Source organism: Petromyzon marinus, chromosome 38 (genome assembly GCF_048934315.1).
Source record: "Petromyzon marinus isolate PM22_M1 ecotype Great Lakes invasive population chromosome 38, UKy_Petmar_22M1.pri1.0, whole genome shotgun sequence".
In the NCBI taxonomy this organism is placed as follows: Eukaryota; Metazoa; Chordata; class Hyperoartia; order Petromyzontiformes; family Petromyzontidae; genus Petromyzon; species Petromyzon marinus.
In genome coordinates, this window is record NC_133704.1 from 2920551 (window position 1) to 2936383 (window position 15833).

General features: G+C 47.2%; 1 protein-coding gene across 11 annotated transcripts in view; it reads left to right on the top strand.

The window, feature by feature from the left end:
- AUTS2 (activator of transcription and developmental regulator AUTS2) overlaps positions 1–15833 on the top strand; it is a 259977-nt gene that overhangs the window by 99140 nt on the left and 145004 nt on the right. For all 11 annotated transcript variants that reach the window (XM_076072511.1, XM_076072510.1, XM_076072506.1 and 8 more), the window contains one exon: positions 243–278. In XM_076072511.1, the coding sequence (XP_075928626.1) occupies positions 243–278 (36 nt within the window). The remainder of the gene's footprint in view (positions 1–242; positions 279–15833) is intronic.

Below are 15833 nucleotides of genomic sequence, written 5' to 3' on the forward strand. Positions count from 1 at the left end.
GAACATATCTCCGATTTATAACCCCGAGCAAGTGACCTCCCAACAAAATAATTTATATTTTACCGACCATGGAGACGATGATGGGCTGAGTTAACCCCCAACCAGGATTGTGAACTCGCAACCTTCCAATTGGGAGCTGCTCGCTCTACCGCTGACCCACCACGCCCGCCATGGGGGTCCTGCGTTATTCCACTCCTGCGCTGGCACGTGTGTTTTAAAAATGTCTCTGTGTATCTTTTCAGATCTCCACACATTCGGGCTCTGGAAGAGGCTACATCGTGAGTACCTCGTTTACACGATTGCTTTGTTGTTGCCTTAATTGAATGTTTTACTTGCGGAATGAATAATAATAATAATCACAATGACAAAGTTGGCCATCGGTGTTGCTAATTTGCTTTGCCTGGGAACGAGGCCACAGCCACGCGGAACGAACGGCAGGTGGCAGCATTGTCACATATTCAAGAAGCTGAGAAAATCCACCCGGTGTTGTTTGAATCCAAATCTCTACACCCAGCGGGAGGCGGGGGGGAACCGCCGCCGCTGCGTTTCTCTGAACCAACGTTAAAGAGTCGTGCACTAAAGCCTGCAAATCTGCAACTTGAATTAAAAGGTTCTCTCCTAATGCCACAGATCCCTTCCTAAGCCATTGCCAATGGCACCGGCTCATAACCAAACACTAACACTTGAACTCGACCCACAATTGATTTGTAAAATTTGAACAGAAATCTTCATGTAGGCAGCTGTACGCACCCCGGCGCATTCATCTCTTACATTTTTGCACGTGATGCTTCAAATTTGTATTTTGCAGTTGTATGTGAGTTAAATTTATATATTCATATATGCAAACGCTGTAGCAATATCTGTGATACAAAAACAAAGACCCCCTTTGTAGCCTATTCAGGTTGTTGGGGCGAGTGCCGTTTGTGAGAACCTATGAATGGCAACGTACTACGCCTGGCTGCATTTGTCTCCCCGATGTGTAAACATCTGTGCATACTCACACTTTACCCACCACGCTGTGTTTGGTAAGTACACTTGAAATGCTGTGCAACAGAGTACACCGAGATTTAAAATATCCTTACACAAATGTAAAAAAATGTACGTTTTATTTGAAGACGCGGCTAGCACATTGTAATTGTGTGACTTCGATATTCACTGCGTTCAAAGTATGGCAGTTGTTTTAAAACTTACTTTGCCGCTTAAAAGTGTGAACAAAATGTTAATTTTTTGACATCCCAAAGCAGTGGTTTTTTTTCGTTGGTGTTAACGGAGCGGAGTATAACGGTAATTGGTGTGCGCTGGTTAAATACTTAATTATGCGTTAATTGCACAACTGACAAACCATGTAATGACAAGGGACATTATTTTTAAGAACTTAACAGAGGCATAGAGGGGTCAGCTCATGGACGAGGTGGGAGGAGTAGATTTAGCAAAGAAGCGGTTCGTTTGCTGTATTATTTATTGAGTCGCACCAAGTCAGAATGTTGGCTGTGTGAGTGATATGGTATTTAGTTGCTTCATGCAGCATTGTCTCTACTTAGCTCCTGCAGCAGCAGCAGCAGCAACAGCAGCACCAACAGCACTCACTGTGCGCTAACAGGACAAGGCGCTGCCCCGCAGTTGGCTCGCTTGCTCGCGCCATTTCCGGCAGAAGGGCCTCCAATAGAAGGAGGACCTCGAGCGTTTTTGGCCTACTTTTCCACGCTGATCAGACGTCTAGGTTCAACGCATGAAAAGCTCCGGATCAGTTCCGAACATTCAGTGTCTCATTGGCAGAGTCAAGCTTTGCTTGAAACAATGCTGGTGAACTGCCAGATGTTTATAGGTATGGGGCCCTCTGTTGGACATGGGTTCTAGTTCGATGCAAAACTAGAAATGACAATTTTGTGTTAGAGGGCAATAAAAAGCGCCTGATGGCATTGAAAAATTCTAGCTGGAGTTAAGTGAGCCACAAGGAAATTGGTAGGACTTCTGTTGGGGAAATATCAGCATACCGTACCCTGCGGAGATAATGAGGGGCCTTAACTTCAGAGTTGTTAGGCTATGCCTGCCTTAAGCGGAATGGTATTTTAAACCCCATCTCACATTTTTTTTATTCTGGGTAGCAATGGCCCAAAGGCTTACGAGTAGATTTTTCTCCATATACTTTGTTGGAATAATTTATAGCACGATAAACAAACAAAAATAAGCAATCACTTGCTTTCCACTTTTAAAAAACCCAACAAACCCCAACGTGCTGACAAGCCCATGGGCAAGTTGGCAGGATGATCGTGGACACATTCCTGCCACTTATCAGCTGCAGAGCTGTGGTAATTCCAAAGGAATGCCATTAATTGCTGCAAGATGCGTGGGAAAAGCAACATGTGCTGTGTGTGGGGCCATATTCCAGCTGTGGCCTTTGACAGGCCCTCTCCGACCAGTGAGCAGCGCCCATCGAGAGATAGCACGTTATCTCGCGTACACAGAGCGAGCCCTTTGCCTTACAAGCTGGCTGGCTCTGTCGCGCTGCACCCCCCAGATAAGGAGCACTCTTTCAAAAGAAGTCTCCGTCAACAAATACTACGTGGTGCTCAAGGCCACCGAGACATCCTGATTTGCTTCTCGTTCTGATGTGCAGGGCCTGTGTGTTTAAATGTGTTCACTCAGTTGTGCTTTTGCTTTATTAGTGTGATTATTGCTCTTATAATTGGATGGTAATGTACACCTGTGCCCTCCAGCAAGAAAGCCCTGGGTTTAATTCCCTGCTTGGGTGACGGTCTGTTTGGAGTTTGCATAAACTGTCCCTATTCTCTCGCTCGTTCTCCATTGTTCCCCGGTTTCCTTCCGTAGTAAAAAAAAAACCCCACACACAATGAAACTGGTGTTTGCGAAACATCCCAATGTTGAAATATTACCTGAAAATTACAAACTTGGGATTACACGTGGCAATATCACCCCGTACTGTGAGAACTGGCAGCACCCTCCTGAAGAAAAGTTGTGAGACTCAGCGAGGCTTTCCTGGTGCAAACAAGCGTGGTTATAATAATAGTAGTAAAATAAATCTCTCATGATGTCACAAATCCGCCTCGCTACTTTGCGGAGTGACACATGCCACAATCCATTCAGGCTCCGGTGCTCAGAGTTGCGACGTGAGGCGGTCGTGTTTATTGCCTCATTTTGTGTGGTCCAGCAGAGAATGTTAACTCATCGGAGGATTAGCCTGGCCATGGGATTGTGGTCATTCCTTCTCATCCCAAGTGGTTCTAAGATCTGTTATGGTACACTGACAGGGCCATCAATGTGGGTGGCGATTGCGTTTGCAGCCTCTCCCATTTTATCAACACATACCCTTTCCGATTGGTGTTTTGCGTTACACAGATTCAGGTAATTTCCTGCTCATATGATCATCGAGGCGGTGCTCATTTCCCATTTACAACCCTGAGCCAGTGGTGGAAATTCCACATTCCTATGACGGGGCTGAGTTTTTACACCGGATAAGCACTGTTCACTTCTCCCACACAAAGTGGTATTTATTCTATCGACCAATCCCCCTCAACCAGGATTTTAACTCGCATCCTTCTGATTGTGAGCCGCTGGCTGTCCTGCTGAGCCACCTGGCCGGATTGCATAGGAGCACTTAATAATAAACATTATCTTTGTCTATAAGGGAATCCCGTTTGTTGAGCGTAATTTGAAGGCAGAAGGGAATACTGCTGCTGCTGCTGCGTCTGCTGCTCAGCACTACCTTTGGACAGAAGCTACGCTTGCCCCGCTGATGAGGGCCCCTGTGTACCATAAGAAGATCTGGGGGTGGCAGCTTGAGGGGAGGCTGCGGAGGGAGCGGTTGGCAGGTGACGGCCCGCGGGACGCGCGTGGCACGGCTCGCTCTGGCAGCCTCCGTGGACGCGCGCCAGCGAAACGGCGCTGGCGGCTACGGCAGGAGGGGTGTTGGTGCCGATAAAAACCGCTCGGGGCAGGAGTGCTGCCGCTGACAGCTGAAGGTTATGGGAGGAGAAGAGATAGCGGCGGGCTGCAGGTGGCCTAGGGGACCTGCTGGTGGTAAAGGGCAGAGAAACACTGAATAGCTCGGGGCTAACCTTGAGTGCCATGAATCATTGATGCGCATCTTCTCATTTTCTCGGCTTGTGTTATTCCCAGATTTACACCGAGACCCTCCCACCTTCAACCTTTTACCCAAATACCCTCTTCACGTGACGACACACACACGATTGCTCCTAGTAGTGTGCATGTGTGCGGGTGTCCTTGTTTGTAGCGTAGCGAGAGGTGGTGCAGTAATTAATGCATTACGCTACGAACCCGATGACCTGGGTTCGATTCCAGCATCAGTGATAAATATCTGCAATGGCCCTGGACTTCTCCTAGGTCTGCTCAGCCTGACCCTGGCACCTGTATATTTGGAGCTTCCATGTTCTCCCCGTGGTCACGTGGATTTTCCTCTGGATCCTCTGGTTTTTCCCTCCACATTTAGAATCAACATCACACGCTTAGAGTATTTGGCTCTTGCAATTACATTAAAACGTGATGAGCCACTTCGTTGAGCTATCATTTTTGACCAGGTCGCTTCTGAAGAAGAGCTATACAGCTCAGTGGGCCTCGGTTTTTGTTTAAGTACTTTGTGCGGTTTGTAAACATCAACATTTATTAGATAAAGAGTGTGGTGCCGGTCACCTGGCCCTTCGTGTGCTGTGTTGGCCTTCATAGGTGCTCCTCGCTCGCATCGCTGAGCCCCCAAAGCCTGCGTGTCTTTGTCCTTGCACTTGGCTTGCGTCTTTCTGGGAAACTTGGTGCTGGTGGCCGTAATCCAATGGTGGGAAATTCCTCAGTCGTAGAACAACTAATGTTAACGTCTCCCTCCACACACAGCGGTGCCTATTTTATTGGCCCCGAAGAGATGATGGGCTGAGTCACAACCCCCCGACAGGAATTTGAACTCGCGACTTTCTGATTGGGAGCCGCTCACTCTACCACTGAGCCACGTGGCCACATGTTGGTTTGTCGCGATGGCAACTGTCAACGTCACACCAGCGTTGGGAGCAGGCCTTCGGTATTACTTTCATATTGCTTTGCTTGGCAATAAAAGTACATTTTACCTATTGGCAGTGTTTTACAATGTTGGAATTTGGCCCATAAATATGCAAAATTTAATTTAAACTTTTGCTGGAGACAATTACGCTGTGTTTATGATTTAGGTGTTTAAATACAATATTTCCAAAAGTTTATGAAACGCAATATGAAGGTTACTTAGTCTACAAAATTGTCGATATGTTGGCAATATTCCAAGATTGTTGGAAAACTTCCAATTTTCAAAATTGCACTACATTTATAAAATTAGTCAAATTGCCAAAGTTTTTTTTTATATATATGTCAAAGGCAATTTTCAATATAATTTCATATAATTCATCGTGAGCGCACGTTCCTTACAAAGTCAATGGTTTTATACAATTTGACTCAGACGTGTGTACAGCGGCATGAAAAAGCCACGCATGTGGGCCCCACCCCCGTGAGCACGGTGAGCCACAGCACGCGGACCCAACGCTCGCCTCCGTCACAGGCGCCCGTGCAGAAGTGAAACGCAGCATATCCCGACTTTGCTTGGAGCGTTCACAGAAGCAGCCACGGGGCTAACGCAAACATTAACTCCTATTTGCACTTACACCAACTGTGAAAAATGTGTGTCTGCGTCCGACGATAATTTGAAGCACTTTATGTATGCTTTGTGTGCATTTATATTTTCATGTGGAGGGACAGATCGAAGACAGTGTTTGTTTATTTATTTTGTTACTTATATTCTCCAGAACGTGAATGATTATTCTGTGTTGTGTATTATAGAGTTGTGTTGAACTAGAACCCATATCTATCAGAGATCCCTTGCCTATAAACATCCGGCAGTTCACCAGTATTGCTACAAGCAAGTGTCACTGCTGACGAGACGGTCAATGTTGAAACCAGTCCAGTGTTTGTGTTGAACCAATGCTGATGAAATAATGCACTCCCAGAATGTCATATTGCTGATGGTATGTGTAAAAAAATACTTGAATGTGTTACGTAGAGGAGTTTCCCGTTGCGGCTCAAGGGGCGCCCCCTCACACCCCCCACGGCCCTGCCGTCACGTCTCCTAGAGGGGCCGAGCGGCCTCCCAGCTGGCAGCTCGCTCCGCTCACCGCAACTCTGCTCAGCGCAGCTCCGCTCAGTCCCGCCGTGCAGCCGAAGGGCCAGCCTCACTATTCGTTACCCTCCTCCCCATCCTCCTCGGAGAGACAGGGCCAGCCAGACATGACGTTTCCACCGTCGTTAATTAACCACCTACCACCGCGAGCGTTTACCGTGACTGTAGCTGTGATTGTTTATTTTTAAACGCAGTTGTTGAGCAAAGGCCCAAAACTTCAAGCTGCCCAGCAACAAACAGCACTCAGAGACGATGGAAGGGAATTCCAGAGTGGTGCAGCTCGAGGGAAGAAACGTAAAGAGAAGCGTCGTGACCTGCGGTGTTAGTGGCTGAGCGCAGTGTGGGTGAGGAGACGGTGTGACCCGGTATCGTAACACGGGAGCCTCCCGAGAGAGAGGAGTGACGGCTAAACGTGGACGGTCTTCATTGTGCCGCTGTCTATGAGGGCTCTCCGTGTAAAGTAATTCTATCCGGCCCGGTGGTGGCTCAGCGGTGGAGTGGGTGGCTCGCAATCGGAAGGTTGCAAATTCAAATCCTATTTGGTGGGTGGCTCACCCCATCATCCTTCTATGGTCCATACATTGAGTACTGCTTTGTGCGGAAGTCAGCAGCGGTTCTCCTGTGAGCAAGACTCGCCCCGTCATATAAATGAGGAGTTTCCACCACTGGCTCAGGACTTAAAACAAGATAAGCACTGCTTCAATGCTCTTTTGAGCCGGAAATCACTCTGAATTTGATTATGTGTGTAATTAACAAGTAATGCTTGCTGTTCTTGCACTGAGATGTACGGAAAGGTTGATAGTTGGCTTACCTTCGAGATCTCGATGACTTTTAACACCCTAGTGTCTTTATTCCGTAGAGTTTTGCTATGCAACTAAAACATTAACTTTTTTTTTATTTAAACGTGGTTGTTATGTTTCTGTCATGAATCTCAATAATAGTCCTGGCAATGACAATGTCAAGGCCCACATTTTACAACTGTCTGCCACAATGGAAATTTAAACAACATATCTGTTGTTAACTTCATCACGTCGGCTTTTGCACAGCCAAACAAATTAAGTGTCGTGCGTGCAAGCAATTAAAGCGTAAATTATTAAGCAAATATCAATCGGAGCAAAAATAACCAAATGGACATCAGATAAATTCCGGAATGGCAGACCGTCGAACCACCACGGAAGGAGCGACTCAGAAATTAAATCTGGCGCCGCGGAGGAGAGAAGGCACAGAGAAATCTGAGACGGTCATCATTTTGCAGCAACTTGCATCGTGGGAGATTAGCGCGATGCAGCGTGGTACAGCGCAGTCGTTTCCGCGTCGGCGCTGCATTTTAATGATGCGGTTAAAATGCAGTAAATAATGGGGGCGCCGTGGGCTTATCGGCCCTCGCAGAGATACAGCTGCAGGCGGCATGCACAGGGGGCCGCAGAGATTAAGTCTGTCTGCGGTTGAGAGATGAATTAAATAGTGCGCCCGTCAGCCTCTTGTGGCAGAAGATGTAATTTCAAAAATTAATGTCGCAGCATGTTGGACTCGGGTTTGGTCTGTCCTCACCAGAGCGCCGCGCAGCACCTGAAAGGCTTCCCTTCTCTCCACGGCTCGCCGCGGCGTGCTTTGTTTCGCAACGCCACGCAGCAACCCATTCCGCCAAGAGGCACGGATTCCTCCACGTTCACTGGAACGTTCAAAACAATCCCGGAGTGAAATCGCCAGGCTGAGTCGTAATGATTCATTGCCCAGCAGAGTGTCGCAGTAGTAATGCTCGTCGTACCTCACGGCAAGCAGCCCCTTTGTTTGATTCCTTATTCAGGTGTCTTCCTGTGTGGAGTTTGTACGATATTCTCCTTGTCTAATTAAAACAATATTGGGCACAACACTAGATGTCTACTGCTCGAGTTGAATATTCCTCTCCATTTTGATTTAAAGCTTTCGTGACTGCAGGGATTCATATTCTTGGTTCTTTCGGTAAAGTCACGTAGAAGGGAAACAATTAAATAATAAAAATATAAAACAATAAAATTCTCACGACGTTTCGACTGCAACACAAGCAATCATCATCAGGTGTGAAAACCTCAACAAGAACATTTGAAAAAAGTGGCGGCTATTTTTAACGTTAGCACCACGGAGAGAGATTTGACAGTTTGATCAGATGGACGAGTCCATCTATGTTCGGAAAAGAGGAAGGAGGAGACGAAAAATAATGGGGCGCGCTGAAAGCCACCTTAAGCGTGATCAATCAATTAAGACCCAAAATGGTTTATCACATCCTTCCAACGATTGATAAGCCAGAATCCATCTTCTCGGTTGAAATTGTCTCTGTGTTTGTATATGTGGATAGCTTCATGAACGAATCTCTCATGGTAGCCAGATGGCTTTCAAAGAACCTCTGTCTTGGAGAAGTCAATGTCATGTGAACCTACTGAATTATAACAGTGATCTGCCACGGCCGAGGTGTTGGTCCTACCGTGTTTCAGGTCTGCTTTGTGTTCACGAATGCGGTCCGAGACATGTCGTTTGGTTTCTCCAATGTAACTACTACCACAGAGGCAACTTTACCGAAATAACCAAGAATATTCCTCTCCATGTCGCGTTATTCTGTGGCGACCAATATCTATCACAATTAGTTTGACGCATACAAATAAATTATTGTCACTTTGGAGAATATAAGTAACACAATAATACATTACATATTTTGCACAATGTTGCTTTATGATTTTGTATGTGTTATCATCTGTTTACAGCCCTGAGCCAGTTCCTTTGCGTAGTCCCAATTGAGTAAGTAGCAAGGAGGTTTTTAGCATTTGGACGTTTTCACTCATCTGCGGTACCAACTGGTTACGTGGCTCTCCTGCGTGCACCTCCAAGTTATTTGTTTCGAGTTTCCGCTGTGGCACAGGGCACCTTTAGCCGTTATTGTCTCATCGTTAGAATTGATGAAAATGCTGTGGTCTGCGCAGGAAACAGAACAACATAACAAGGGGGAGGGATTATCAGAATCTACTTTATCTTCTTTGCCAATTCAGCCTTGCAGCTCAAGATTAGGTTAAGCTGATGGAGACTAAAGACAACAACAGGCTTTCACTTACAGATGTGGGCCTGGCCCAGCCCTGACCCTGTGTTAATAATGTGCAGGATAATGCTGCCACTTTGCCTTAGAAGCTCTAATGAGGTGTCTCACTGCAGCTGACGCTCCGTACTTCACTGAGCACCATTCACCGCATTGTGTCGCTCCCAAATGCCAGCCCACAGCGTGTTTAGCGATGCAACGCACGCCCCCGTCCCCCTTTTCAATACCCCAACGTCAGGCAGAGAAAAAAAGTTAGAATAAAAAATTAATGAGCAGAAAGTATTTCATCATTAAATTGAATTCACTACTTTTCTAGCTCACATTTTAATAGAAAAATGTGAAAGTGAATTAGGTTTTCAATTTTAGTATGGCATTATATGATGACAAATCACACTTTTCATCATACAAAAGCCATCTTTTTCGATAGAATTACAATGTTATGCCATCTATTTTTCTGTTGGGTTTTTTAATCGAGAAATCACAATAAAGGGCTGTCGACCAAATCATTGATTTGTGTGGCCTTCCTTGCAGAGGTTCAAAACCCGCTGGAAAATTAGTTTAAATGTAGGAAGCTCTGTGATAAATACACTCACAGATTCACTCCAGGCACTCGCTCACCGGCGGTCAGTCGCCTCATTATCGCTCTTCTATTGCTACTGCCGCGGTTCTTGTTCCCCGTGGACCTCACTCGTCGGTTCCTCCACCCATGTTGAAGACTTGGTCTACCAGACACTGACTATTATGTCTCATCCACACAGTGCAACCACCGTGCGCAGCAAACCTGTTATCGTTGTTTACCGTTTTTTTCCACGCTGTTACCGGAAATACAAAAAAAGACGATGTTAACAACCCGAGTTTGTAACGATTTGGTGAGGGCGGCAAGTGAGGCTGTGAGACCATCGTCGCTGGCGCGATGGTTAATTTGATGCCAGCTTCACCATCTCCTGGCTGGGAACGGACGGATGCATTACAGCTGGGACATTCCTCTTGCTCAGCCGATGACTTTAATATCGCAGCCATTCCATTAAGCATTAAATGTGCCCACTGAGCCCAATATGCTGGAAATTAGATTGGCAGCTTATACCTTGTACCTTGTCTTAGCGCTGTAATGTCTTCTACATAAAATGTTGTAAGAGCCCTGGTACAGATAAGTGCCCCGGCTTAATGGATCCGAATTGATTCTGGGACCATCAACAATCTGGCTTGCCTTTGCATGCTACATGGGAACTTTTATACCCGTTAAATTATACATAAACAGAGGTATTGAGATGGTCGGGGTTTCTAGCTGCGTAATGTGTATATCTGCTAATATGTAAGTCTCTGCTCTATAACTTTGCTATGTACTTTCATTCAGATAACATAACGAATGTAGTTGTGTCTCCTGGTACGGGTAGTTGCTCTGATACTACATAATAAATATCCAGATTATACAACTTTCCCATATCTGTCAATCCCATAAAAAATGTATATTTTTTTACACTTCCTATCAGCAACACGGCCTTCTGGGGGTGTATACTTTTTGGCAGGATTGGTTCAATACAAGCAAAACTCTGGCACAGTTTTTACACTTAAGTGTCTTATCAACAGTCATGCTTGCAGCAGTACATGGGCAACATTTATCTGTTAGAAATACACGTAACAACATCACCCCTTAGTGCAAAAAACTCACAGGAACCCTCTTGAAAGTGAGCCTTGAGAATCATGAGTCTTTCCTTGGTAAACAAGCCTAATAATAATAATGGCTCCTCTTTCTCCGTGGTGGATTTTGTGTAACCTTCAGACCTTGTATGTTTATGAGATGGCTTGTTCCAGTATAATGTTGCAATAAATAGTTTTCTCAGATCGGTGTGTCAGCTCCCGCATGTTGTTTACTCTGTAAGTTAGCAATTTCTTCAGCATTCGGATGCATCTGAGGGTGCAATAATGCTGGATTTCTCACTTATTGACTGTGACTGTTCAGGACACATTAACTGTGTGGGTCCCCACTGCTTATTGCTGCTGCTGTCGTCAATGTTACCGGCGCACAGTGGCTTAGTGACCGAGTCGATCGCGTTGTGAGCGGCCTAGTAGATGGTCTAGTCTGGCATAATCGGTGGCCTATTCGTTGGCCGAGTCAGTGGTGTCGCCAGTAGCCTAGTCTTTCATCTCGTCTGTGGCCTAGTTGGTGGCCTAGTCGGTGGCGTGCATATTCGGTGGCCTAGTTGTGGCAAAGTCGATGGCCTTAATCATTGGCTGATTTGGTGGTCTAATCATTGGTTTAATTGGTAGCGTAGGAGGTGGCTTAAGTCGTTGACCTAATCGGTGACCTAATCGGTAGTGTCGTTGTTGATGTAGTTGGTGATCTAATCTGTGGCCTAAGTCTGAAGCCTGGTTGGTGGCCAAGTTGGTGGCCAAGTTGGTGGCGTCGTGTTTTAGGACCGCTGGGGGTCATGAAAGCCTGCCCCAAAGCATAATTGTACACTCACAAGCGATAGGGTCAATGGAACGACTATGACAGTTATATCTGGGCATGCGATTGAGTGTTTAAATAATTGAACTCTTGTGCATCGTATCAGGGCGGTGGTGCATGTACAGCAGCGTCGTCTTCTAGCCAGGAGCTTTATGATGAGAGGCAAGCATACAAGAGTAATGCTTCTACATGCTCTCTCGCCCACTTCACTGCCGGGGGATGGGATAGCTGGCAAGGGCCACGAGGGAGTCGGGCAGATAAAATGAGATCTGGGATGATGGGAACCTCTGGGAGTCTTGTGTTACACAGCGCGCTTCTGTTCGACGGATAACAGGGAAGAGCGGCGGTGGAGGAAATGAGCTTTTCCAGTGCGCGGGCCTTCAGGGGTCCTTTCCATCAGAGTAATTTGTTTGCATGACGGCAATAACTGCCAGAGAAGAATTGGTGATAAAATGAGATTTCACCGACCAACCAAAGTTTATTGCTGTGCTGGGTCCCGTAAAGCTGCTCATTGTTTGGCACAAACCTCAAAACATGGATGCTTTTTAAAAGAGCTTTTGGGTTATTGGACGGCAGGGTGGCACAGTGGTGTAACACTCGTGCCTCACAGCAACAAGGGCCTGGGTTTGAGTCTCAAGCTTGGGCTCCTTTTCTGTCTGGCGCTTATATGTTCCTCCCCTGTTCTGCATGGGTCTCTTCCGGGTTCTATGGTTACCTCCCAGATGTAAACACATGCAATGTCATTGGTGCGTGACAAACACCCCATCGCAAGACCCTCCTGAAAAATTGTCTCTGGGTAAATAAGTGGTTGTTATTATTATTTTGATACTAATTTAGAGGGGGAAAAAATGAATGACCGAAGATCAGAGGGCAAGAGCGTTGTAATGTACAGCAACTCTTGTGCAGATTAAATTCTACACTGGCCGCTGTGAGAGACATTGACAAGAAAGGAGATTGACCTGACAGGTGGACCTGAATGTTTAATGGAAGGAATTGCCCTCCCAGGTTTTGCTGAAATATTGATGAAGATCGTTCTCCCACAAAACTTGTTTTTCATGGTTCTTTGCACATCTTAGCCTGCAGTCATCCCTCTGATATTGCTGCACTCTCTGGAGGCCTCTGCGAGCCGTCAGGCCGACATGCTTAGTGCGAGTCTCTGTTTCCGTAATGAGTGGCTCGAGGGCGGAACGACTGCAGCAGCTTTCTTGAGCAGCCCATCACGTCGCTCTCTCCCAGCGCTGCAGGGCCGCGCCGGCAGAGCGCAGACGGCAACAACAGAGGAATGTGCCCTGTGTCGGCGCTTGATAGCGCGTAAGATCACAGCCATGCCTCGCGACAGCCGCGTTTGCACGACAGAGGTTCAGCGCGCCGCGCCCGGCTATCGCAAGCGGTGGCGCTGCCCGTGAGTCACACGAAATTAATTTGCGTGGCGTGAAAAATATTTGCATCAATTATAAATCCTTCAAGTGATCTCCTGCTGCTCAGGTGAGCATTGAGGCAGAGCCAGTGGTGGAAATTCTACATTCCTGTGGCGAGGGACAGGCTATCCATAGCACAACGACTGTTGATTTCCCCACAAAGTACCTCTCATTTTATTGCCCCAAGTGGGACGATGGGTCGAGTCAACCCCTAGCCAAGATTTGAACTCGCAACCTTTTAATTGCGTGCCACTTGCTCCACCGCTGAATCCACCTGGTCGGATCTTAAATGGCAGCTCAGACGTGAGCCACAATCATTCAAAAAGTGCCGTTGTCACGAAAACCTTGTGTAACTTAAAGGCCTTGAGGTTTTGGGGAAACACTTAGAGCTTCTCTGTCTGGATTTTAAACACACGCGCGCACATGCACGCAAGCGGACACGCACACCAGCCCACCCTTAAAGCGAGCCTGGTCCCAGGGGGAGTGGTCCAGTGTCGGGTTAGTCCATGTGTCTGTGTGGGAGGCCTTTGATTGTAGACAACATGCCGGCTACTCACAAAAGGCGCATTGTAACGCACTGATTAATGGTTCACTTCCCCTTAACCCTGGGATCGACCGAACTATTAGCATCACAAAGCCGGCCTCCCTGGCCGCCCATTCGGGCGCTGAATTCCCTCCTGTAAAGCCGTGTCCCGAAGTCTCTCCCTTCCCTCTCTCTGCACGTGAAGATTTCCTCCCAAATGAATGAATAACTAAGTGCGTGCTCTCAAGACGTGCAATTGGCTGCTTGGTTTTCTATGGATGAGAAAGCCTAATTTTCCTTTATAATGACGGCTATAACATGTGGTTGTTCTTTGGCAATTGGAGGGTGAGGAGCTCTCGAAGTGAGTTACGCTTCAATCGAAGCAAAACCCAATCATTGTACTGCGACTTCTCTGTTCTAGTTTTTCAAGTAAAAATTAGCTTGTGGAATTTTATGCACGCTCAATAAGACTCACTGTGTCATCAACGGTTGTACGTACATTGTAAGTACATATTACTTATTTCGTTACTTATTCTCCACAGAGCCACGAGTGATTGTTTTTGCGTTGCATATTTTGCGTTGTATATTTTCTGTTGCGTATCGGAGGGGTGGCTGAGGTCGCCACCTTCTCCACCATAGACCAAACCCCGGGACATATTTCTCAGTCAGCCTTTTTCTATCAATACTGTGCCGTGTACTGCAGTAAGGTTCAACACAATGCCAGTACCATATCTCAGTACAAATAAATTCCTACCATCTGACACACAGATGCCAATTACCGGACTGTCCGGGTCAAACCTGGGCAGGTGGCAATCCTCGGGGTGGCCCTGCCAAACTCGGGTCTTGCGGTAGAATGTAGTCACCACCCTGACTCCGGGTGCAATAGTATATGCCAACCCAGTGTTGTGCACGTGTGTTGCTGAACGCGGCTGTGTAACTCATTGCGTTTTTTCCTCTCTTCTTTTGTTCTTTATTCACCTCGCGTACCACACAGAGGCACGCTAGGCCATGAGCCTTCCCAAGTAGTATGGCATTGGAATATTCACTTTTAAAAGGGAATGCGTTGAACTGAAGGCCCCTTCTAGCCTTGACCAACCTGTTGTGTTTGCTTTGAAGGATGCCAGAACCTTAGCCGACCTCCGCTGACCTGCACACAAAGACCTTGAATTTTCTTTGTGGGTATTTTAGCAGTGGGTCCCGGCTATGGGTCCCCAGCTTCCCCTTTTTAATGTGGACAATGCCCGTGGAGTGTGTTAAATTCCTTGTGAAAACCCACGCAGCTCCACAATACGCCAATTCTCCTCCGCAAGGCCGCCCGAGAAGAATGCCCCCCGCCCGCCCCTTGTGTGAGTCGGGTGGCAGGCATGGCCCTCCCTTGTTCCCTCCTCGCCGTCCCCCGTGGCTTTAAGCTGGTCTGTTGGAGCGGAGAGAATGTGACGATGAATTGCCCAGCCAACTCCACTGTGCCCAAGGACCTGCGCATGTAAATATTGATCCCGAAGCTTGTGCTGGAAAGGCAGAAGAAAAAACCCTCCCTAATCTTTTCATTTAATCTGCTTTCTGATCGGCCAAAGCTGCCAAAAATCCCTGCGTGTGATGAGTTAGCATAAAGCGTTCTTTAGTGCTCGGTGCGATGCATTTGGTACCCACGCATCGACCCCCTAATGGAGTTGGGAGACGACTGCACTTACGTTTTGGATATGTTTTGGAGGTTATGGAAACATCATCATTGTAGTTAAATACGTAAGGGCAGGCGACACTGCTTGCTTTTAGCAGCAGCTCCCAGAGGGCACCTTTGGCTTCACGTCCACGATCTGTCAGGCCGGGTCCCTCTTGTGTAATCCCGGGTGAAGACACGGTGCCCAGTGTTTTCTACTTGTAGGTAACAGCACTGTGCGTTGTAAGGAATCCATATTTTATCCTCGATATTTTATCTGGAGCCGGAACAAAAACATTTCACCCGTTTCCACGATCAATGTGCCCCACGAACAAATCTGAACTGGTGGACGCTTCCCCTGTTCTCGCCAGGCCCCCTTCCCGGCGCTCCAAGCCGGAGTCTGAATTCGTGCCAACGCGCGGTGCTGCGTGTGTGACAGTCGCCACCCTGCGCACCCTTGCGTGCCAGATGTTCCATCTCAAGGGATCAAGGGGGTGGCGATGGGGACCATCGTCCTCCAGCCCCTTGAGACCCCGATAATTCATATTTACCGGAG